Source organism: Macrobrachium rosenbergii, chromosome 32 (genome assembly GCF_040412425.1).
Source record: "Macrobrachium rosenbergii isolate ZJJX-2024 chromosome 32, ASM4041242v1, whole genome shotgun sequence".
NCBI lineage: Eukaryota > Metazoa > Arthropoda > Malacostraca > Decapoda > Palaemonidae > Macrobrachium > Macrobrachium rosenbergii.
The window spans coordinates 11,080,024-11,105,263 of NC_089772.1; the positions used below are offsets into that span (position 1 = coordinate 11,080,024).

At 35.9% G+C, this 25,240-nt stretch overlaps 1 protein-coding gene across 7 annotated transcripts in view; it reads left to right on the forward strand.

Moving 5' to 3' along the window:
* Positions 1-23,868, forward strand: part of LOC136855664 (calpain-5-like) — a 118,440-nt gene extending 94,572 nt beyond the window's left edge. For 3 of the 7 annotated variants that reach the window (XM_067132881.1, XM_067132880.1, XM_067132882.1), the window contains 7 exons: positions 9,672-9,749; positions 10,616-10,819; positions 12,597-12,711; positions 12,877-13,073; positions 14,047-14,165; positions 22,493-22,632; positions 23,452-23,868. In XM_067132881.1, coding sequence (XP_066988982.1) covers positions 9,672-9,749; positions 10,616-10,819; positions 12,597-12,711; positions 12,877-13,073; positions 14,047-14,165; positions 22,493-22,632; positions 23,452-23,634 — 1,036 coding nt within the window. In that variant the 3' untranslated portion in view covers positions 23,635-23,868. Of the gene's footprint in view, positions 1-8,587; positions 8,645-9,671; positions 9,750-10,615; positions 10,820-12,596; positions 12,712-12,876; positions 13,074-14,046; positions 14,166-22,492; positions 22,633-23,451 lie in introns of all 7 variants that reach the window. The other 4 variants (XM_067132875.1, XM_067132878.1, XM_067132876.1 and 1 more) reach the window with 2 other exon arrangements.
* Positions 23,869-25,240: the final 1,372 nt, after the last annotated feature.

A 25,240-nucleotide genomic window follows, 5' to 3' on the forward strand; every position in this document is an offset into this window, starting at 1 on the left:
TTAGATTTTACTTGCTTTTTTATCCGTAATGCCATAAATCCATGTTGATTTTAATTTTGAAAGGCTTAATCATTTTTCCTGCATTTTGAATATACAGTATTTAATTTAATCTAATGCATGATGAATGGTTTTTTGAAAAAAAAGGATGTTTGTATTTCTTTTCTGCATTTAATTATTCAATATAACTTTCTTTCATGCTTGGCCAAAGGTTTTTTAAACTGGAAAGGTAACTACTATTTGTGGAAATAATACTGGTTCAGTACCAGGAAAAGAAATTGCTGTATAAGTTTTGCTTTAAGTTTGTATTCTATAAAAATACACTGCACTCAGGTAGTGACATTGAAAGTTGTTAATATCACTAGTACTGTACTGTACTGCATTACTGTTGTGAAACATAGACTAGATTCACATTTTATATGTTAGTACACATCTAAGTCTAATGACAAATAGTACAAATGCAGGTAATTGAATCACAGTGTGTGCACATCAGCATTACGCTGATCTCATTTGGCAGAGAAGAACACCAATGTATTTACAAATCCTAGTTTTTTTTTTTTTTTTTTTTTTTTTTCATTGAAAATCTGTCAGCTTCTAGGCCAAACATAATTAGATTTATATGCCCATTAGGAGAAAATCTGTCAGCTTCTAGGCAAAAATTAATTAGATTTATATCCCCATTAGGAGACTAGTGCCTCTTGACAAATAACGCAACAGAAGGGATTAAGGAAGGGTGCAGCTCTGTTTGTAACCCTTAAACAATTAAACATCCCAAGCAACCCAGACTACTCAGTCCTCCATTAGGAGATGATACTACTATGAATTATTCAGTATGACTTATCTTTGATATGTAAAAATGTTTGCATTCCCTATGAATCTTTAATTTATTTTAATTTTACTGTGTCATGTTTCACAGTAAACCTATTACTTATAGTTAGCCTGTATTTGTGATCTTCGGGAATCCTAGGCACTTCATTCCTGACTCAAAAGAACATTGTCTGTTGCCTGGTAACACTGTGCATGCATCTCAGGGATCCTGGGGTCTTTAGAACCTCCCATTTTTGTGGCTAACCGATGGTGAGGGGCATTCCATTTTCTTAGACATTTTGAGTGACTTTTCATGAGGATAACCTTAATTATTCAGTAAGTTTTGCTTTATTTAATCATGCAAGCATTTATTCTTATTACTCATCTATTTCTTTCACTAGTGTGTAGAAATTTGTTTTCTGGTGAAATTGCAGGTCGAGCTTTTTGATTGTCACAAGTCAGGTTTCACCGTCCTGTCGATGCCATCCACGATGGCACTTAGTGAAAGAGAAGTAATGTAAGCACTACTGCTGCTTCTGGTAGATTCTAAAGGAAAACAGTGGTTTCATATAGCTAATGTAATTTCAGCATGTTTTCCAGTGTTTTCATACATATTTAGTTCATTCTATGAGATACTATTGTATAATGAGTAATGAGTGATATACAGTGCTAGTGAGTACAGTAATATGCTAGTTAATTTGTTTACAAGTTATTTTTGTAGTTTTATCCTCTAATATTACATCTGTTTACATTTAATATTTTAGAAGTCATTATTATCATTGTCTCCAGCAGTGTGTGATGCAAAGGACCTTTGTGAAATTCTGTTACCTATGTCCACCTTGATCATTCACTTCCATAGATATCCACTCACCTCTAGCCATCCGTCTTATAGCTCTTATCCGAGCAGGACAGGGTCTTCCAACTCCTTTGGTGCCCAAGGAAGTCCAGCTAACACTGTCATATACCACTCTCCTGGGATGGACCAAAGGAAATGTCCAAACCTTCTCCATCTCCCTTTCATTATTATCTTATCTACACATAAAACTGGTGTATTTGCACTCTGCTCTGATGTCTTGCAGTATGTCTGCTAATACACTTCAACTTGTATTTCAATATTTTACTTACATATTTATTTATTAATTTGTTAATTTATCTATTTTTGTAATAACTGATCTCCACTTTCTGTATTTCCCATTACCTTCTGTTACTTCTTTCTGATGAATGCCATATTCTTTGGGAGCTTGAATTTCAAGTCAGTGGCCCCTGTGGGCTAGTTCTGTATGAATAGGGTTCATCTTTTGAATAATAATACAGTAATAATAATCCTAAAGGTTTGCTGACAAAATATTTTATAGTGTCATACTCCTGCTATGATTCTTGTCTGTATTGCAATATAGATCATACTTGGAACTTGTAAGACATTGGTGTTATCTGACACACAGCCCTGATGTATTTGATTGTCAAGTACTGGAGGTCTGATACTTTGACCAGAATAGCCTGACTTGGAGATGTGGAGGTTCCATTTCATGAATCTCTCCATTTACAATAGCATTTTGGACCATGAAAGATGACCAGAACACCATGACCCAACAATACACTCACCTTGGTGAAGACTCTAGGTAGGAGTGCTGAAGTTTTTGGTCTGATGTATTAGCAGGGACTCTTTCTTCTCCTTCAGCCTTCTGATGGTAGGTGCTTCCACAGATACATCTGTAGCAGCAAGGAATGGATGGCATATATAGGTCAATAAAGATCTGTAAAAGTTCAGTAGTACCTTGGCTCCCAAAGGCAGTAATTGTGTTTGGTTCAGCATCTTGGGACATGAGACATAACTGCACATTTCTTGGGGAAATTCTCCAACAGGCCAATGACTCAAGGTCATGGACAGCCCTAGCACTCTCTTAGCTAACAAAGTCAAGCTGCCAGAACTCTCCAACGCCAGTGCTGGTGGCTATTCTTGGATGAACCCTATATTTTCTGACATTATAATTCTTTGCATGGTGGATAGCATCTGGTTTTAAACAAGAAGCATAACACTAGGGACTATCTGACCTAGTGTTTTTTCTTGGACCTTAGCATTTGAACAGCCTTACAGTAAGGACTTGTAGTGTTTGTTTGAAAGAAGACATTAGGGAGGGATTCTAAATACAGTAACTGGATTTCGTCATCTTGAAACCTGCATGAAGGACTTTGATGTTCTCAGTCTGTTCATAGATCCCAAGAATCAGATGCCTTTACATGTTACCAGAGGTTTGTCAGCACAGTTCCATATCCCTGAAGGTCTTCCATTCCTTTAGGGGACTTCAAGCAGGAAGATTGTAGTTGCCCTTTGCACCAGGAGAGCAACAACACTTACTACAGTCTCTAGGGAATGGCAAAATCAGGATGCAAAGACTGTTCATCCCATATGCTCTTCAGAACTTATGGTTAGGACATGGAGGGACTCAGTGCCCTTGAGAACAATATGGGCTTAGTGTTATTGGAAAGGACTTCTGCTTCCTTGTTTAAGTATATTCATCTTAATGTTTCCTAACCTGTCCTGACAGCCAAGACTTCCCATCTTGAAGTGTTTTGCTGATGGCTAGCCAGTGCCCTTCCAATTTCTGCAAGCTCTCATCCCTGTCCAGTTTGGATTCATATGGATGGATTAGGTTCTGTATATTGTGGTGACACTGTTTCCAGTAAAACTTTCCTAATAGCATCATAGATTTTTCAATTGTGCATACTGTATATATATTTAAAGTTTAACAGTCAAGGAAATCGGTAATGGAATCAACTACAAGGACTATCAGATGGCATGGCCATCAAAAGTTGTCAGTTTTGTCTAACAGAACATAATATCCAGGCGTTTATCATTCTTAAGTTTCAGTGGGTACAGACTCCCTCGGCCAAAATAGTCCATCCACGATAGCTGCCTTAATCCTCTCAATTGTCGACATTGTCTTCTTCCTTCCCTCTCTCTCTTTCCATTCTTTATGACATCCCTCAAAATGCAAGTTTTCAGAGGTTTTCACATCTACAAGTTTGTGAGTACTGCACATTCCTCTACCATGTTTATACTTGGGTGCCATTTGGATACAGTTTCGAACTACAGTACTTAGTTTTGATATGAATCTCTTGTCTTTTTCACATAATTTGCAATTCTGGTTAATTATAAGTATGCACTGTAATTTTTTTATGAAACTAGTGTAATTTTTAGAAAATACAGTTAATGTTTTCTCAAACTCCCAGTATGGTATGTGTATGTACAGTACTTATGACTGAAGTTTGAGCCTCCCAACTTTACCATTTTTCTTGTAGCTAATTGTCCAGACCACATGAATGATGAGGTTCTTGGCTGCTTACAATAGCAGAATCTGTGAGGCACATGCACATTGCTGCCAGCCAGCAGACTATTTTCCCTTGAATTTGGAATGAATATCTAGCTTTTGTGAAGACTGTGAATGTGGGATAATTGGACACAATGGATTTGCATTTAAAAATTAATTTTGGTATTGAAAGATAAAATTTTTCCCCGAATGAATTTTGGTTGCTACTTTGCTGCTTAAGGATATGTATCAACTTATTTCTAATTCATTTCACTAATGCATATATCATATTTATTGAAGATATGTAATTGAGTATGATTGTTCAAAAGGTTTAAAAACCTAGGTCATTCCATACACTTCTTAATCTTGACAACTAATCATGCATGGCCTATTAATTTAATTTTATAAGCATTTTCACTTTTCCTCAGTTTTTATCAGTTTTTGGTATCAGGGAACTAAGGAAATTGCTTGTAGAGGCTGCAAGAGGTTATTACTTTCAAAGTTACGAAAATTACTTTTTCCAGGTGAACAAATTATGATGCTATTAAAGATACCGTAACCATCAGATAAATTATAATTTTTTGAAAAAGGTTAGATTTAAGATGGACTTGCTCTTGAGCTTTTGCGCTCCATGTTCCCTGTACTGTCTGCCTCCTCCCTACCCTTAAATGTTGCTAGGAAACTTGGTATTTTCCTCTTATACACATAGAATTGAGATTGCCACCATTGGCTTAAATTGCTATAGGGCTCTCCAGCCCAGAATACTCAGTTTTTTCATTTATTCAGAATCTCTACCATGAGGAGTCATTTGGATCCCCTCATATTTAAACTTATTACAGGCAGTTCCTGGTTATCGGCGATCTGGTTTTACGGGGCTTGTCTAGTGATGATGATAACTGGATTTTCGGTGCCGATCTCTGCTTATCGGCGCTAGGCTGATCCCCACTTAACAGCGGCGCCGATCGCCGGTTATCGGCGCTGATAAGTGCTGTTATCGCCGATTTTCGGTTATCGGCAATTTTCGGGTATCATCACACCGTCAGGAAGGGAAACCCCGCCAATAACCAGGAACTGCCTGTACCTTTTTTATTTTTCATTTTACTCTTAGACAACTGTCTCCTGAAGACTTTGATATGTGTTGCACTTTTATCAGGTAAGGTAGATTTGCTGTGATCTGGTAGCATTGATACAGAATGCTTAACATTTTTGGGTTCTTGACAACAATATCTTCTCATTTGTTTTCCTTCTTAGCTAAGCCTTGCATTTTTGTCAGGGTAACTTATCTCACTTTTTTTGTATTGATACCATTTTTCTTTCAAGCCATGTGGCACTTGATTATACTAGTGCTATAAGGGTCACTTCTTCCCCTGAAGTGTTCAGTTAGCTAATAGTTTCTCTCTGGAAGGTGAATTGCTGTTTTCTAGTGAGCTTTTGCTTCAGACGCTTTAATATGTTCTCCAACTTGTGTCTCTGGGTCTGGATATGAGGAGAGGTAGCCAAGATCCCCATCCATCTTAGCATACTGTATTGCTAAAATGTAGAAAGGCAGATGAAGGCTACCTATTATTTAGCCAAAGCCTTAGCCATAGATCCCAGCCACAAAAGTTCTCTAGTTACCCTCTCATTCTCTTCAAAATATAGTAGAACTGCATTTCTTTTCTTCCATGAGTAGCACAGCTGTTTGTTCTCTTCCCTTGAAATATTCTTATTCTAAGTTAAGTTACTGAGGCTTATGACTTACCATATGGCAGTTGAATAAACAGACAGGTCCTGTAAAGTCTTGAAACAAAATGCCCCAGGGACAGTTTTTTTTTTTATCAAACTGCATCTTCTGGCAAAAGATCCAAAATTTCATTGAGAACCACGAAGAGTATTAAATCTCTTAATGCTCACTACACAGATGTATTTAGTAGGTGGACCCCTCCATCATCAGTCAGTCACACCAGAAACTGGTGGTAGTAATGCAACATGCTCTAGGTCAAATGCAAAGAGGATAGATAATGTGACAAATCCCCTACTAGTAAAGTTGCGGGCAATGAAAAATTTGCTGTAATAATGGTTTTTGGGGTCAAAATGGACTTTTCCTTCAAACTGGGTACAATGCAGTATTTTTGGCTGACATCTCTTCTAATATCTGAACAGGGTAGACTTGAGTAGTACTTGAAAAATAGGATATCTCAGTGAAAAAGCTCTAGTTCAGATATTACTATAGTAGGAGAAGACTGGAAATGGAAATGCTGTGTGACCATTGGAAATAAAAAGTACTTTGCTAAAAGAAATTTGCAATCTAATTATTGATGCACTGACCAGAATATATGTCTGAAAATATAATGAACAAAGAGAAGGGCTCAGAAGAGTGGGAAAAGAAACTTAAAACAAAAATAAACAAAAAACGAAGGGTTGCATTACAATATGTGAAAAGTGTAGAGGAAGAGGATTGCTTGGGCATGTTACGAAAGTATTGGAGAAGGTATTGGGAGAAAGGTTGCAAACATTATTACAATGGTCATGCCAACAAGACCGGCAGCAGATGCAGTTTTTATCTTAGGCTGCTACTGGAGGATTACCGTGGAAATTCGTAAAAAGGCATTTAACAAAATATCTAGACAGGTGACTGAATGAGTAGTACACTAGTATGAAAGCATAGGGCAACAGAAAGACACATTGAGCAAGTGATGTACTGCTGGTATATCATAACAAGATCAGAGTAACAATAGTAGCAAGTAAGTGTTGGTGTTCATCAGGAATCAGCAACAGGCCATTTATTATACATAAAATTAGAAATCTACAAAGGAGAGCTTCTATTTGCAGGTGATATGATGTTAAAAGCAGAATCAGAAGGAGAGTTGTTAGAAATATATAAAAGATAGAAAAACAGAATGTAGAAGGAAGTATTGAACCTTGGTGAAAACAAAATCAAGTTTGTGTGGTGGCAGCTTAAAAGTAAGCAAAGTAGAGTGACTGTGTGGTATTATTGTAAATGCCATTGGCAAGAGCATTCCTGGACTTAGAGGAACATGTGATGTTTGCAGATGTGACTGGGGATGACAGAGAAACTATGCAAAGCAGTGAAGGAGTTTTCAAGGAGAAAAAAATTATGATGATTTAGAAAGGGAATGTATTAGTAGCAGGACAAAAACTAGTAGGAAGGGCCAGAAAATCAATGAGAAATGGCTTAAATGAAAACTTGTACCAGGCAGGAATTCAAAGGGGAGAGAATTCATTGCACATAAATTAAAAACCAAATGTAAACATTTTGATGATATGAGGAGAAAGTATTTTTATTGTCTGTGAATTAAGATCCCAAGTTTCTACAAAGTTTTTTTGATGAGTGAAATTATTTTGTACCACAGAATTGTTGACATGTGGTGTTTCTGTGGTGTACATTCTAAAAAGAATTTTTTCGTGGCTTTAAGGAATTGACCTTGTTTTCTTGGAAGAATTTTTATATGATTGATGAACTGATAGTTTTGGTCAGTGTGACTGTTTTATGATGTTTCAGTTAATAATGTACAAGCATGTTTTCTTCTTTGTTATTAATTACCAAGCATATATACTTTCATTTGAACATGTGCACTGTAATCACATGAAAAACTATCATACTATCCTTTTTTGGCTTCCTGGGATAGAACACAGTTAAGAATACAGTATGCATATCACCCTTTTGAGAATTCATAGTTGGGTTTTTATGCTGTAACTTGTTTGTGCAAGTTACTTTAAACATTTTTAGAGCAATGTGGTACTTGTAACCAACGTGAAATTTCATACCAAGATGACATTTCTACTAGTGTAAATTTTATTATTTTGTTCTATACTTGTAGAAATACAGTCTGAATTCTTGTGCGTATATACTATGTCAGTTATAGTTTCAGTTATTCCAGTCATTTTTAAGGCAGTCCCCAATTATTGGCAGGCTTGGTTATTGGCAATCCAGTTTTACGGCTCTTGTCTAGCAAAGAAAATTGGCGATTTTCAGCGCCGATTTCTGCTCATCAGTGCCGATAATTGGGTATTGGCACCGATACATACCTAACAGAGGCGCCAATCTCCAGTTATCGGCACCGATAAGTGCCGAAAATCGTTGATTTTTGGTTATCGGCGATTTTCGCCTATCGTCATGCCATCAGAACAGAACCCTCACCAGTAACCGGGGACTGCCTGATACTAGTAAATAACTGTTACCCCGTTGATATCTTTTTCATTTATGTATAATTGTCATCCCATTTTCCTACCATAGATTATCATTGCACCTTTGAGTAGTTTGAAAACTAAATCAGAATTATGAAAGTGAGATTTTTGTTATGTTGTAATTTCCCATTTGATGAATATACTGATATGAAATTTCATGCCTTCAGTCTTGGCACTCTTACATTTTATTTAAGTAGCAATCAGTTATTTAAGGTTATTGGTGGTAGAGCATGCACCTTCCAGACATCTGGGGCATGTATTCACATACAAATTATAATTACTTTCAGTAGGAAGGGAAGTGGATTTGTGTATACTACCTCGCAACTGACCAAAATGTACTCCAGGTGAATACTCTATTTGTATTTAAGTGAGTGTTTCACAAATGTTCACACAATAAACCTGTAACTGCAGTGTATAAGATTTTGCCATAAGGGTTAGTAAAGGTTAGCTTTGGTGTAAAGAATTGTTTTCTGTAAAGTATAGCCATGGTATTTACCCATAAAGCTCTTCCTGAATATATATTTTTATGATTAGTACTACTTGCTCTTGTTTATTATTAAGTAATAAACAAGAAATATCAGCTTTTTTCTTTACATCAAGCATTTAATCAACTGATCTTTTATATGTAGGTAAATACCAATATACAAGAGTTTTGGTGATGCATTCAAGTGAGGAAAAGAATCTTGATGGATATCCTACATTTCTGATACAGTATATAGGAAAGCATTAGCATGGTTATTGATAAGCCAAAGTGACAGCCTAAAATTACAATGATCAATTGTTCATAGTGAACACTTACCACCAGTATAGATATCTAAATTATACAAGTGACTAAGCATGCACAGTATTAATATATAATTTCATTTTTGTTTATTGGTATAGTCTACATGTAGAAGATAAAGTACTATAATGCATACTTATACCGTAGCAGCTTCTTTTGCTGCAGTAATTGCACAGGAAAGTATTTTGTACCCTGTTGATTGCCGAGCCATGAATCGTTTGGTCGTGGCCTCTGCCACTGTAGCCGCACTAGCACAGAACCTATGTTGCCAAGGAATGTTTAGAAAAGTTTTGTAGATTGCTTTTGACCTCTTGTTAAGTTAGATCCTAGGTATTAATTTTCATGCATTACAGAGCTAACCCTTATTAAAAAGTGTTAATACTGTAATGGCCTGTACATAATAAAATATCAACTTATGCATGCATGTGCCTTTGCTGTTTGGTTTCTGTAAACCATTTTTGTTTCAGGATTGACAATAAAATTTATCTGTTGAATGGTGACAAAAGTATTAATGATGTATTGTTTATACCTTTAGTGGAGTACCGTTACTAAAGCATATTCTTAATTAGTTCATTTTTTTTTACATTCAGGTCACCAGAATGGTCCAAAGTTTCTGCATCTGAAAGAGAGAAGTTAGGACTTACTTTTGAAGATGATGGAGAATTTTGGTAAGAAGTCTGCCAGTTGAACAGCTCTCTCTCTCTCTCTCTCTCTCTCTCTCTCTCTCTCTCTCTCTCTCTCTCTCTCTCTGAGTGAATGAGGTTCGTGAGATTTTGTGAGTTATTTAATTTATTGTTCTAGTGTATTAATGTTTTAAGCTGCCATTGCCCTTATAGCATAGATGAACACTATGAAGTAACACTGTCTACGGTGTATTTTAAAGGAAATTAATTCAGTACTGGCAGCTTATTCCAAAAAATACCTACAGTATAAGGAGTCTCTTCAAGCAGCTATAGGATAACACATGGATGAAATGTTCCTTCTCTCTTCCATATGCTATTTAGGCTTTGTAAAGTAACAGTTGTGTCATGGTATGTGAGGAAACTTAAAGTTCTGTGAAATATTCAATGTTTTATACATCATTTATTTTTATTCCACAGTAATCTCAGAGGCTAACTATTATACATCATTTATTTTACAATAGAATTCCTTTTTCCAATCTCAGAGGTTAACTGTTATTCCAAATATTAGTTGAAGGGATGGTCAAACAGTGGTTTTTAAGTAGGAGATACTGTATTGAAATTTTTTTTATCTAAAGTTCCCGTATGCTTTACCATTGTTCTCAAGTTACAAGACTGTATGTTAATATCATGGTAAGAAACATCGTTAAAATAGCTTCATAATTGTCTCAAATTTTCTTGAAAGTAACGTTGTCTGTTTTCATTTTTTACTCTCGGTCATAACTACCACTTTATTATATATTTGATAGCATACAGTACTGGATATCTGAGATGGGTGTATGCAAAGAAAGTATCTTAAAAATTTTGGCTTTAATTTTTCAAGTATCTTTTTGGTAATGTTTGTTTAATTTCAGGATGACCTTTGATGACTTTGTTGAACATTTCACCGATCTTTCCATATGCTTCCTTATCAATACCAAAGTATTTAGTCTTAGCAAGACATGGTATGAGACTACATTTTACGGGGCCTGGACTATAGGCATACGTGGGCACAATGCTGATCGAGCCGGTGGCTGTACAAATCACAAAGAAACATTTTTACGGAATCCTCAATACAGGTAAGCATCTTTAAGCTGAATAGTTTTGCATTTCTTTAAATGTAGCTTTGTTATGAAACTCAGACTGCCTAAGCTGAAGGACCCCGCTGCAATTAGTAAGCATTTAGACGATATGTATGAGCTAATTATAACACAGCTAATGGCGGTCCCTCTTTTGATATATAATTACAGTACATCAACCCTATTAGAAGTGTAACAGTTGTCTGTATATAATTTTTCTTATACAGCATTTATAAACAAACAATATTCATTATTTCCTATGTTATGGGGACAGTGTATCAGATTTTAAAAATATAATGGCTTGAATTGTTATTTTCAACACTAGATCATAAGACTGGTGTATTTAATAATTACTGTAGTTAGTTGTGTTTACATAATAAAAGTATACGCAGGACAGTAAAATATATGCTAAAAAGAGGACAGTAACGCCAACATTAATTTCATGATCATCATAACAGACAATATGAGTATCCATTCTTATAAGAAGTTACACTTCCTGCAGTTCCTTTCATTTTCCTTCTCATTCTTCCCTTTTTTCTTTCCCTGTCACATTACACTTCCCTTCTTTTTCCGCAGTTCCTTTCTTTTTCATTCTCATTCTTCTCTTTTTTCGTTCCCTGTCATAGTATACTTCCTTCCTTTTCTGCAGTGCCTTTCCTTTTCCTTCTTATTCCTCTGTTTTTCATCTTCATCCTTCTTTCTGTTTTATTCCCCTTGTCCTTTTCTTTCCCTCATTTCCTTCAGTCTCCTCTTCCTTGGTTTTTCAGTCTTTTTATATATTTCATACAAATCTTTTCTCTTATTCTCTCTTTTCCTTCTTACTCTTTGTTCTTCTTCCTCCTCGTGCTACTTCCTCTCTCTTTTTTTCACCTAACATCTCCTCGTCTCTAGCTTCTTGGTCTTCGCCTTTTCATCCTTTTCCTCCTGACCCTTTTCCTCCTTTCCTTCCATCTTCTCTTCGTAAGGTTTATTCTCCTTTTTTTTCTTTCCTTCTCTAAGAAAGTAAATTCCACTTCATATCTTAAGAAAGTAAATTCCACTTTATATCTTAAGAAAGTAAATTCCACTTCATATCTGTAAAACGTCCTGATTAACCCCTTTGACATCCCCAGTCCAGCTTTGTAACATCAAATAATGTGTAAGAAATTAGAAAACTAACTCTTGTGTGTTATTATGCAGATATTTTTAAGAGTAAAATAAGCCATTGAAAATCATAAACCTATAGTATGATGTTCTGCATCATCAATTATTGTATTAGTGCAGAAAAAAAACTTTGAAAGAGAGTGCTTCTTCATCCCCACCCACATATGTGGTATCGTAGTGTAGTTCTCTTGTGGTTTTATTACTACAGTACAGTGCATGGAACTAATTACACCATTAAAAATTGCAGTTTCATCTTTCATTTGTCCTTTTATCATTTTACATTCTTCCATGACTGTTTTTATGTGACAGTATTCCAACCCATGATATCTGTTTTGTGTATCGATATTCTAGGACTGAGTCTTGAGAAACTGTATACTGTATCTGTTAATTTGCCATCTTTGTCTTGGTCTTAAACATTTATTTTTTATGGCTGTTTCATTTAGAATGCTGTTTATAGATTAAGCTGATACTAGCATTTTAGTTGACATTGTGCTAATGTTGGGTCTTCCTTGCTCTAGTTGCAATTTCATTGACATAGTTTCTTTGGTTTTCTGTGAGCATATTTATTTTCAGCGCTATATCAGCTGTATGATAAGATTTATGATGGTCCTAATTCTAATTTTTTAAATTTCAGGTTTGATATCAAGGATGATAATGACGATGTTATATTCCAGCTAATGCAGAAGGATGCTAGAGGCCGGAAACAAGAGGGCATGCAGAATTTAGTTATCGGCTTCCATATCATGAAGGTTTGTTATTGTGAACTGCTTGACTTTGGTATTTATTAATACTGTTTAATAATGAAAGAATTCAAGTATGAATGTTTAGGGTGTATGATCATTTTTGTAATGTATTTTATTATAGCTGTAATGCTTCTTGAATGGTTTGAATTTCACTTTAAGTCTGTCTTTTAGATTGAAGAAAACCGAAAATATAGAGTGCATCGGATGCATGATGCTGCTGCTACTTCGGATTACATTCGAACAAGAGCCATCTTTCTTCGGGAGCAGTTGAAAAAAGGACGTTATGTGATAATCCCCACTACATTTAGGCCTGATGAAACTGGAGAATATATCTTAAGAATGTTTACATCCAAAGACCCTGATGCAAAGTAGGTCACTTTGTAAAGCATGTGCACATTATACAGTACTTATGGCTACATGGAGCCTCTGATTGGTCATAATTTAAACTTAGTAGTTTTGATTTTTTAGCCTAAGTACCACTCATGAAGCCTATGGTTTTTTTTTATCATTTAACTTTAGAATTACAGTATTGATGTTTTTAATGTATTGATGTTTTTAATGTTGATTTTTTTCTTCTGTACAATATCAATCACTGTTCAGGAAAAAGTCCATTAGACTTAAGTATGTATCTGGAGGCTTGACTGACATTGATTTTGTGTGTGAAGATGGGATTGCAATTGCCAAGATCATTGGAACTGTGCCAGGCATGTGGTAAATTTAAGCAAAGAGCAAATTCCTTCCTGCTCTCTGATAACATCACCTGAATATTAGGTGTATCGGTTTTATTTTCTATTCCCTCTTAATTATTTATTTGTCACCTTTTCCCATAACTTGTCTCTCTTTGCAAGCTGATTTCCTTTTGTAACTTTTAGGTTTATAGTCTGCTGAATCTATCCACAAGGGTTTTCAGCCGAAGATTTAAAGAAAGAAAGATAAAGTGGTTAGGTCATGCCATACATATGACCATGGGCAAATTTATGATGACAACCAAATAAGTCCATCTCTTCTGATGGTCAAGTTTGCTGGGGTCACAACTCCAGATAAATTACATGTGACTGCAGTCAAATTCTCCTCTTGTATCAGTTAATGTCTGCCAATTGTCTGTCATACTCATGACACCAGCCAAAACACATATTTTGTTTGACCCATGCTTTGTCTAAATTGCCACATGTGGTAGGAATATATAACATTTTCAGAACCCTTAATAAGAAATGGCACAGATCTTCATGCTAAGTATGATTTTCTGGTGTGTATGCTTTGTAAACCATTATCATTCATCGATGAATGTCAGCTCTAAAATATTCACTTCAGTGGATTTATTTTCATTGCTCCATTTTCCAGGGAACTGGTTAAAGATCAACCAAAAATTCCATGGTATTCGTGCGCAAAGAAACCCTCTATTGTAACAACTATTACTGTCAAATGTGCCCAAAATCTTGAGAAGCAATCTGCCTTTGGTGGTAAGTATTGTTCAGTTTTATATTCCTTCCTTATTGTGAATAATTTTATTGTTTTCTCATTTAATTCCTCTTTGAACATGTGTGCAGACTATTTTGTATTATTTACAATTTGTTACTAATCAAAGCTAGGTATTCTGAAATTTGAAAGTTATCACTGCTAACATTAATCTATTTGTGTCTAACCCTATTTGAGGGCTCCATCCTGTAATAATGCAAATTTTAAAAACATTGTGACCAAATGATATGGGATTTTGAACCCTAAAATGGCATTCTTTTTTGGAATTTACATTTTTCCATGGCTGTGAGTATGGTCTGTTGTTATAAAACCTATTGTAGATGACAATAAGGCAGTGAAAATATGTGCCCCCCAAAATCTTCATATGTAGGGCGCTAACAAAGGTCTTGTACTACAGTAATTAGATAAGATCTCAGTTTGTTTCAAACTATAGGTACTTTTGAACTGTAGAGGCTTCAGTTCTTTTGCTTTCTTGTACCCCCCATACTAAGGGCATATTAACTTTTTGACCATGCAGTCTGTAGCAAATAGGATTTTGTCAATGCAGCTCTCAGTAATGAATGAATATTTTTAGGAACAAAAGTAAGTAACTGTGTTACTGGCGGTAGTGTTTCCACTTGAAGTGAGTACCTTTTTAAACAATGTACAGTTTGAGCATATGAAAACATTTATTATGTATTAGCAAAGACACCTGTTAGAAACTAATATATGACAGGTATCGTAGGGAAATAAATTCAGTTTGTTAAGGAGATACCAGCAAAGCATTCATCTCATCACTTCATCTTGTGCAAATGAAAATGTTACTCATTAAACAAACTTTCTACATAAGCCTGGACCTTAACTTCTGCCCTGTTCTACTCAGCCTGATAGACATCTTTTTCTTTAATCCACTGTCTTCCAAGTCAGACCTACTAGGCTAGCAGTGTCCAGCACAGAACGTGAACTCTTAGCAATCCTACATCTTTGTGTGGGTAGAAAGCATGACATATTCAAGTACAGTACAGTACGTTCCTATCTTTTAAATCATTATCAGAGAATTGTTCTGTGCTTCAATTATCTCTCCATTAGAGCAGACATTCAACTAAGTAAGGCAATAGTTTATCCATTATATGAACACATAATTAAAATTAGATAATATGGTACATAAAGACAGGCTACTGCCTTATGTCAAGGCCGCCATTCCCCAATGACTAGTCAAAGATTTATTAATAAAGACCAAAGGTTCAAACATGAGTAGGAAACATGAGAGATGTTGGGCTCTCACTGAACTTGAGAGGTGTTTATTACCTTGCATGGTAGCAAGATTTGTTTTTTGCAAATGCATAATGTGGTCATCCACTTTAAATAAGCAGTTATGACTATTTATTAAATAGAATTATTTCAAAAGTTGGGGCTTAACTAAAACATTTCATATTCATTTTAATGAACTGTACTACTTTGCTTCTGTGATGCAATCTGTATAAAAAAAAAAAAAAGGCGATGTTCTTGGTGTGTGCATGTTTACCCATGAATAATCTTCTGACACTGCTACACAATATACTCTTATTTTATAGAAGATTCTATTTATGTGATATTCTGATAATCTGAATGAAAAATATATTTACCCACTCTTTCCTTCCATTTGAACAATTTAGTACACAGTTCTTGATAATAAAAGATATTTTTTTTTATTCTGATAAATTTAGAGTGGATTATTTATTTTTGATTGCTAAACAAGTTACTCACACTTCACTTTTCTTGTCCCTCGTGCATGTGTTACAAATTCTGACATTTAACACATAATTGTACTTAATTTTTGTGTTCATCTTTATGGCATAACATTTTATGAATTCCTGATAATGTATTCACAATTGGCAGCTTCATTTATTCTCATACATTGTCTATGATCATTGCTAATATTTTTCTGGTTACTGGTTGCGTATACAGCTTTTTATTTTTCTAGACTTATAGTGTGTATGTACTTATATATACAGTGTATTTTGAATGCCCTTGCAGAATGATACTGAACTGTTTGTGTACCTAACGAACTTAGGTATATTCATACAATACATGAAAGTCTGTCCCCAGATGCTGGTGGAACCTGGATGCATAGTTCCTTCCTGGTTTCTCAGTGCTCATTCCGGATACGTACACAGTGGCAGGCACACTACACTGCTAGAGCTAGGTGCAGAGTTTTATAACTCAAAAAAATGAACACAGATGACTACTACATATCCACATTTATTTTTCTAAATTTCATGTTCTGTATATTATCCCTTCTTTAATTTGATAGTGACTTTACTTGCTGTTCAGTGTGTCTTCCACTTATAAGATTTAGTTTTAACATCATCTCCAATAGTTCATTTTTCTCTGGAACTACCCTAGTTTGGATGTGTGTCTATTCAAAGATCATTACACTTTCCTGGGACCTTTACCACTTAAATAATAATTCTTTATATAAATGAACATATCAGTGTTGTACTACTGAAATCTCATGCCTATGTCCAACTCCCACTTGAAAATTACAGTGTTACTACTTTACTAATTTTCCTTATTAAAAATTACTGTTACTACTTTATTTAGTTCTTCTAAGTGGCCTACCTTGTACATTTTACTGTTACTGAGGTGGTACTGGGCCTGTAGCATTTACAGCCGACAATTCCCAGGCTAACATAATTCTCAGCTGCCATTACTAGTCAGTGTACTCGCCCAGTTTTAGGGTCTCTAAGGTTATGCCCTATTTTTTATTTTTGGTAATTCCTTGTTACAGGAGAATTTCTGTTAAGTACTGTACTATCTTCTTCAGCTCTTACCTGAAGTCTGCCGTCAAGCTGAGTGTATTGAGGTTGGCCTTCATTATAATGCCAAGATCCTTTGCTCTAAGTTCTTTAATGGTGATTCGTAATGAAATCTTTTGTGAATCTCAGCTCCTTCATTTCTTTTATTTTTCTTCCAAGGCCTTTTAAATCTTTTCATTTATAGTCTTCATTTAATCCTTTTTCAGTGTTTATCTTTTTGATCTCTGTATTGTACTTACAGTACTGCATATTGTTATCACTATTGTTATCTCTTTTCAGTAAAAGAGACCTTTTTGTGTTAGAAATTAACATACTCTTATCTTGCATGCTGGGAAGAATTTTTATGTCAGGTTGCAATGCTGTCGCGCAACAAAGGGTCATAAGAGACGTATGAAGATACTGAGGGAAATTATTATCAGTGGTGATGCTAGGCCAGGTTGGATTAATGTTGCAAACGTATCACAATAAAACACTGTCTTGTTTTGTTGTATGTTGAAAGTAAACTGCAAGTTTAGAGCTTATCCACACTCATGGTTCAGAATCATTCTACAAAACACTTGAGGCATACTGTAGATAACATTGCTGTTTACTACCGATTGTATAAATGTATATAGATTTTATAATGCACAGATAATAGCAGCTAAATTTAACGAGGTTCGTGGATTCTTGAAACTTGAAATAAGTAATGTTGTGCTGAAAATGTCTTAACATGAGGCCATAGATGTTTGTATTTGCTTTGCACATTTTGGTTGATATATGTGGAAACATTTGTAAATTTACTGTTGTTGTTTGTTTATTTCATGCACTTATGCATGCATTCCGCATCTCTCAATAAGGACGCACCCACGTAAGTAAGTTTCACAAATTATTCTATTACGTTATCGTTATTTTCATATCACATAGGTCTAGTGGAATATAAATTATAAAGCTTAGAAAGCAAAAAATTTGGCATTACCTTCGCTAGCCTTATTCAGCTGGAAAGTTTGTACGAACACATAACCTTCAGCTTGCCCCTGACCAACAAGTTTCCATGAGCAGAAAGATACTGGTGTTCTCAAGGACCCTCTTACCAGTTGTTGATGGCAAGAAACTGACACTAATATCTTTCCAAGATATGTCAGTCTGAAAGAGAATTCAAGATTAGAAGGAAAGCTGGAGTTTTCGGCATAAATGACAGTGCCTCGACACCTGGAGAAGGGTGATGAATGTGAATGGAAAAACTATTTGTAAAGTCTCCTCTGGCAGTAATCTCAGTACTTTATTCATTGTACCATTTTTATGCACTTGTAATTATATTGTGACATGATCTGTCATAGATACCAGTAGTTTTTTATCTCTTAATTATTTTACATTATTGTTTCACAGCATTACAGTATTTTACATATAATGTATTCGTCTAATTTGATTCTCATTCCAGCATTGTAGCACATTGTTGCAATAGTAACACTTTCAAAGTAACACCTCAGCTTAATGGATTAATTTACTTACCAGCTACATTATTATGATTATTTTTACTATGCTACTATTTTAAATATGATACATTTTTATATAAATCTTTTAAACTGAGTAAGTGTAAGATACAGATTAGTTTAGGTTAGAACTATGTGGAATTGCTGTTAGCTGTGAGGTATCTAGACAGTAATCAAATGTAGGCTTTAAATTAGAGTCTTTGTTACTTAACAGACTTGTTACTTATCAGAAAGCCAGACTCCCAAAGCATCTGGTAAGTTGAGGTGCTACTGTACTGTATTTACATTATTAACACCAAGTCTTGTAAAATTGCAAATACCACATCTGGTTTAACTGTTAAGCTATCTTCTTTCAGGAATCTTGCTGAATAACTGTTTGTTTGATCATCAAAATAAAAGCATTTTACATAGAAAACCTTACATTATTTCATACCAAACCCATCAAGCACAATTAGCTTTAATTTGCAATGTCTGATTCCTCAGACACAGTCTCTGAAGTCTCGAAGATGGAAGAAGCATAGCTAAAAAATCAACCACTGAGTGACAGTATGCACAAGTGCACCTTTGACTCATCAGTAGAGAGAGACAGTTGCCGCATTCTTTCATGTGTCTTTTGACCAGAGTTTTATTAACTGTTTTCTGTCAATCCACCATCTTTTCTCTTCAAACTACTGCTTAGTATGTGCCAGTTATTTTTAATGTAGCTGTTGCTTTAAGCTACTTTCGTTTATTAGGTATTAAAGTATGACTTATGATGGTTTACTTTGTGCCCTAAGAACATTTATATATGCTGTAGTTTTGGTATGCATATTTTTATTTTGTTTCTGTGACTAGTAGACATTTTATACCTTAGCAATCTTGCATTTAGCATCCATCACTGATGTTGACATTGTTATTAATATTAGTCATGCTGCACTTTTGAGACTATATCATGATGTATGGTTTGTGTTGTGGCTTTTCTGATATATGAAAAAATGCCTAAGAGATCTTAACAGGGGCTTCCATGTAAGTTTAGTCATATTTTTATGTCTGTAGTAGAAACAGATCCTTGACTCCTTTTTGTTGCCCATCAGGCTTGGCGTTGTGCTTCGATATCAGTCAGTGGTTCTGTTTTTACTAAACTAGTCTCATAAATCAAGGGAAGAGAAGCTTACTGCCGCATGTCTATCTGTTGCTTCTTCTTCAGAATCTTCTTTCATGCTCTGGGTGTCTGAGGCCAGGCATACCTTTTGCCTGCATCTCCAGGAAATTGCTGTCTGGACTGTAGCTTCATTGCTTGCCTTTCTGGGACTCACTTTCTTACCAGTGTTGACCACTGCCAAGCTTACTGCTCCAGCCTGTTTGCCTCTGTAGCATCTCAGGTGTGTTGCCCACTTTGCTCCACTAATGCCTACCACACAGTATCCTGCAATTTTGATGCTGCCTTTTCCAGTACCATTACCAGCCTTTCAGGTTACTCCATCACCATTTCTAGATTTGGCTCATATTTCAGAGAAAATTTTTACCTCATAGTCTGATGTAATGCTAGAACATTTTAAGCAATTAATATGCACTCCTGACACCTGCTTTCAACATTTTGTTATTACTGTTCCTGCTGCTTTATTGACTATGCCCTGCTGTTTCAGGTTGGCCAGATTGCTCTGTTATAGTGGAACCAGTATCAAATCATTTTTGCTTACATTGATTCCAAGGCTGCCAATCCTTCTGTGGTTATTGTAATAGCCACAGGTCTCTTGAGCCTTTTTTGGTTTCAGTTACATTAGCTACCACTGTCACTGGTCCCACAGTTGTCCTTGCTGTGCTTACTATATTTGTAGCTCGTGCTCATTTGAACACTTATGCATCAAATTGATTATACTGCTTCAACTGCCTCTGCTTCAGTCAAGAGACACGAGTTCCCACTCTTGCTATATCTGATAAGCCTGCTGCTGTTTTGGTTCTTGATGTAGCTTATTATACTGTACTGGTTTTCATTCTATAATCTTGGAACTAATCAAGTATCCAACCAGTCTACTTCTATACTGTACTTCCATCACTGTGACTTTCCGTCACTGTTCCAACAGGTTTGGTTTTTTGCCTTCTTAGAGTTGAAGATATTCCCTTACCTACTGCATCTCCAAGGTCCTCTTCAACTGGTATTTCTTCTGTAGTTTTGTGAAGGCAGAGATTCATGCTTCTCTGACCTGTGGTATTTTATAGTACTCTCAGAAGGACGTCTTACTCTTCCAGATCTCATTCATTGAATGCTGCTCTTAGAGATTCATACGCACCATTGAGATATAGATTCAGTAATGTGGCCAGATTGGACTCTGCTACTTTCATCAACCTTTCTCTCACTACTCCTTGGTCTAATAGCAAAACCTGAACTAGTAGCCTGCTTCAGGACTGGGCACCCATACAACAGGAAGTAAGTTTCATTAAGTCCTCTTTCTCTCCATTTTGGTAGCCTTCTTTGAGTGATGCTCCTTTAATAGTCAAGAAAGCATAGGTTATCTCCTTGGCCCATGCAACCTCTGGCAGGAAGTCAAGAAGTTCCTTAACTTCCTCTCAAAAGGCTTTTGCAAGTTTCAGTACCATACTTAGTTACAGTACCCCAAGGAAAATTTATTTTATCCAGCCAAGATCTTGTTTATCCAGTAGATTTTTCTGACAATGATATTGAGGAAGCACCATGATCTCTACAGGAGGAAGCCATGTTTGCAAATGTAATAGACTAGGTTTGGGAGACCATTGGTCTGCAAAACCCTCAGCAACCAAAGAAGGAGGCTGCTGCTTCAAACCTTCAGTTAGATGATTCCAGGCTCTTGATTTCTATGAATCAGCGCAGGTTATTGGTTTCAAAGAATACCATCCCACAGTGGCTGTAGCAGATTATTTCTCACAAGTGAGAACATTTCATGAAGTGAAGCCTATCTTGATTTATTTTTTATCAATAAACTTGAGATTTCAGAAATCCAGAGAGCAAGGACATTGAAATGTCATCTATCTACAGGACATTATGCATAAGGGATAAGAAGGATTACTCTTTAGAACTGTTGGTCATGTCAGTATGTATACATGTTTTACCACCATCGAGATAGGCAGTCCACCGTAACCCAAGGGACTGCCTATACAAATATGTAGGCCCTCGACTTACAGTGGAGGATCAGTTCCAGTGCCACGCTGTAAGTTGATTTCCACTGTAACCCGGTATTTTGCCATTATTGGTGCTTTAATGGCACTTACGGCACCGTAACTTGATGCTTGGTGCCATAACCTGATGTTGCATCAAGTTACAGCGCCATTAACTTGGTGCTGTGAAACGCTGTTAACAGCACTGAAAAAGCACTGTAAGATTGAATCTGCCGTAAGTCAGTGACACACTCACACACACTTGTATGTTTATATATTTATGTATATATCAAAGCATGGCTTGTCTCAAGTTTTGCCTCAGACTCTTGGTTCATGACCTTATCTGGCTATCATTTAGGCCCCTGGAATCTTACTGTAGTTGGGGATCATTTTTCTTTGTCCTCCTACCTAAATACTGTAGTGATTAAGGCTATGATACAACGGAGATACAGAATAAGGTCACCTGCATGTATTTTTACAATGTGCTGTACTAGGGGTCCTTGCTCTTGCAGGAATTGATGGGTTTGTTGAGAAACAATTATAATGAACTCTCTCCCTGTGAATCCCCATGTTCTGGCTGTTTTACATATTTTTTTGTGAAAGAATAAGGAAGGTCGTCTACTGATGGATCAAAGGCTTGCATGTGGCGTTACTCATCCATTTATTTTAGTTGTTGTTGTTGTCTGCAAGATTTAAGAAGATATTTGTTGGGGAATTTAACACTTGAAATTAAGGGTGATTGTGCGTAATGAGTTTGTATTAAAAAACTTGTAAAAACTGCATTTTTTATTATTAGCTGTTTTGAACAATGCATTTCAGTGTTATGTTTTACATAATAGAACTTCAGGTTGTTTAGATTCATATGAATGTAAAATTCTAATATACAAGATATTTTAAATGCTTAAAATACTTAATCTCAGTCCTACCCTCTTAAAGATCTTTTCATTTCAACAGGAGAGGCAGATGCATATTGCATCATCAAATGTGAAGGAGAAACTGTCCGAACTTCTGTCGATAAAGGAACTGCAAACCCTACTTGGGATACCACTGCTATTTTTTATAGAAAAAAGCCTCAAGAGCCTATTGTTGTTGAAGTAAGTACTGTACTACTAGGGTCCTGAAAATTTTAGTGAAAAACCTCAAAGATAATACTGTACTAAATTTTCTACACTAAAAGAGGAAGCGTCTAAAAGCTACAAAATATGGATGGGAGTAATAGTAAGTTATGAAGTTAGAACCAAAAATAGAAAAAAGAATGAAAATAAATCAAAGATACAAAAGTTGCAAAAATTAATGACTTACAGTCAAAAGATTTTGCAAAAAGATTTAGCAATTAACCCCAAAGACACACAGGCAATGACTGGAATTAAATCACTTCTGTTTCCCCACAGAATGACTGGAACTTGAATTATTCAAGTCTCCTGTAGGAATGGAATTAGCTTCAAATGACACAGAGAATGGGATTCCATTATGAGTCATTAATCTATTCACATTCTCACAAGAACAGGACGATATCGCAATTACAGCTTCATTCAAGCAATGTTTCCACACAGTGATTTTATGTTAAAATATAACCTAAAATGTCTTATATAAAAGATTTCCCAGCAACAAAGAATTAATTTGATGCATAACAACTATGTGTTACTCCTTTCAGAGAAGAAAACCTGAAATGAAGACTTTGTGTTACTTAATCATTCCTTAACTACATCTTCAGTAAAACCATGAACTACAATGCCATTTCAGTACAGTACAGCAATTAATTTCTTAATGGAATTTAATTCCTAGCCATAATCATCATATGTATCCAGAATTTAAAAAGTTAGTTCAAACATGGAGTCATTCACCTCAAGCACACTTACTCTAATTTACAGATATAAATCTGATTCTTAACCTTAATTCCCTTTGTCTAACAGATCTGGAATAGCAATATGATAATGGATGGTTTTATCGGCCGATGTGAGATTTTAGCACCAATCAATCCCGCCGTTACTCAGGTTGAACTTCCAATATACGGACGAAGAAAAGAGAAAGCTGTGGAAAAACCAGGAACTCTTGTTGTGCAAGTGTACAGTGATGATGACTTAATCAGCATTTGATCTTCCATGACAAAATATGAAATACTATATTTTTGTGTAATCATTACTATGTGTACAGTCGTTCAGCCAATGATGCAAGTGGTTTATAATTTTGATTTTGAATTTTATTTGCAAAGGGATTCATTGGCTTTCCTTCTACGTACTACATTTCATTTCTCTGGTGCTTTTTTTAATACAGTGAAAACAAGAGCTCATCATAATTACGATTTTGCTAATAAAGGAGTGTCATATTGATTGGACTTTCATTTTTGCTATAATTAAAGTGCTTATAATGTGCATCTTACTCCAAGGTGCTAAGTAGGTCCTTGACTCAGCAGGGATCCGTTCCAGTGCTGTGCTGTAAGTTGATTTCCGCCGTAAGTTGGTTTCGTCTTTAGCGGCACTTATGGTGCCATAATTTGGGTATGGCACCATAACTTGATTTTGCATGAAGTTACAGCTCCGTAAGTGCCGTTAACTTGATGCCTATTCTTGCCATTAACACCGTCAACGGCACTTACGGCACTGTAACTTGATGCAGCGTCAAGTTACGGTGCTGAAAAAGCCCTGTAAGATCGAATCTGCCTAAGTCGGTAATTCAATGGAGAGTGGCATAACAAAGAATTTGTTCATTATGTTTACAGATTGAAAATGTCTCGAGAAAATTTCCATTTTTTCAGTCAAAAAGTGGATAATTTAATTACAATGTACAGTATATGAAAAGAGTTAACAGTAAATTAATACAGTACAGTATACATTTACTTCGGCTTTCTAGTAAACATATTTAGTGTGTTGTACTGGAGAATGTAATTTATCATTATCTTTCCCTCCAAGGTATGGTATTAAAGGCTGGCATACAAACACTACGCCTTACATGTATTGATTGACTATCCTTCTGTGCATGCATTGGACCGGCATTGTACTGACTAAACAGGGGTGGTACCTAGGTGGAGATGGGTGAGGGAAGCCCATTCTCACCCAACCAAAGCTATCCATCGTCAGTACAGTCACGATATAGTGCAGACTTTTTCTTGTGTTTGCTCTTTTTACGCATGCTAGCTGATTCCTTTGCATAATTCTTGCACTGTGTTTGTGATTTATCCATGCTAAGTGCTTACTTATGTTATTGGTGCCTTTTTGTGCTAGTGTTTTGTGTGTGCTTTCTCGGTGCTTTTGTACTTGTTGTTGGTTCTTTGTCTTGGTGGAGAGCAGACAAGACCAACGCTTTCATAAAGGTCATGATCAACCTTGTAATCATTTCATATCACCTACTTTGGTAGATCTGCACTCAGTGTGTATTTTTTGCAGGGGCAAAGAATGCACTCATGATTCCCCTGTCCTGAATGTGCTGCATGGCCTTCTCCACAACTGCAATGTTATGGGAAGATAAGGAGGAAGCCTAAGAAGGATGCATTTAATAGAGATCCTACACCAAGTCCTTCCAGATCATGCCTTCCCAACACTGAGAAGACAAGATAAGTGGAGCTTCCTTCACCAGACAAGCATTTTGGGTTAACCTTCTCTATCATCTATCAATGTTTCTAGATGCCTAGGCTGGGTAGCAAGGTGAGCATCAGTATGGTCTCACCCTCCCCCCTCCCTCCCCACCACATCCACCGCCCAGGAG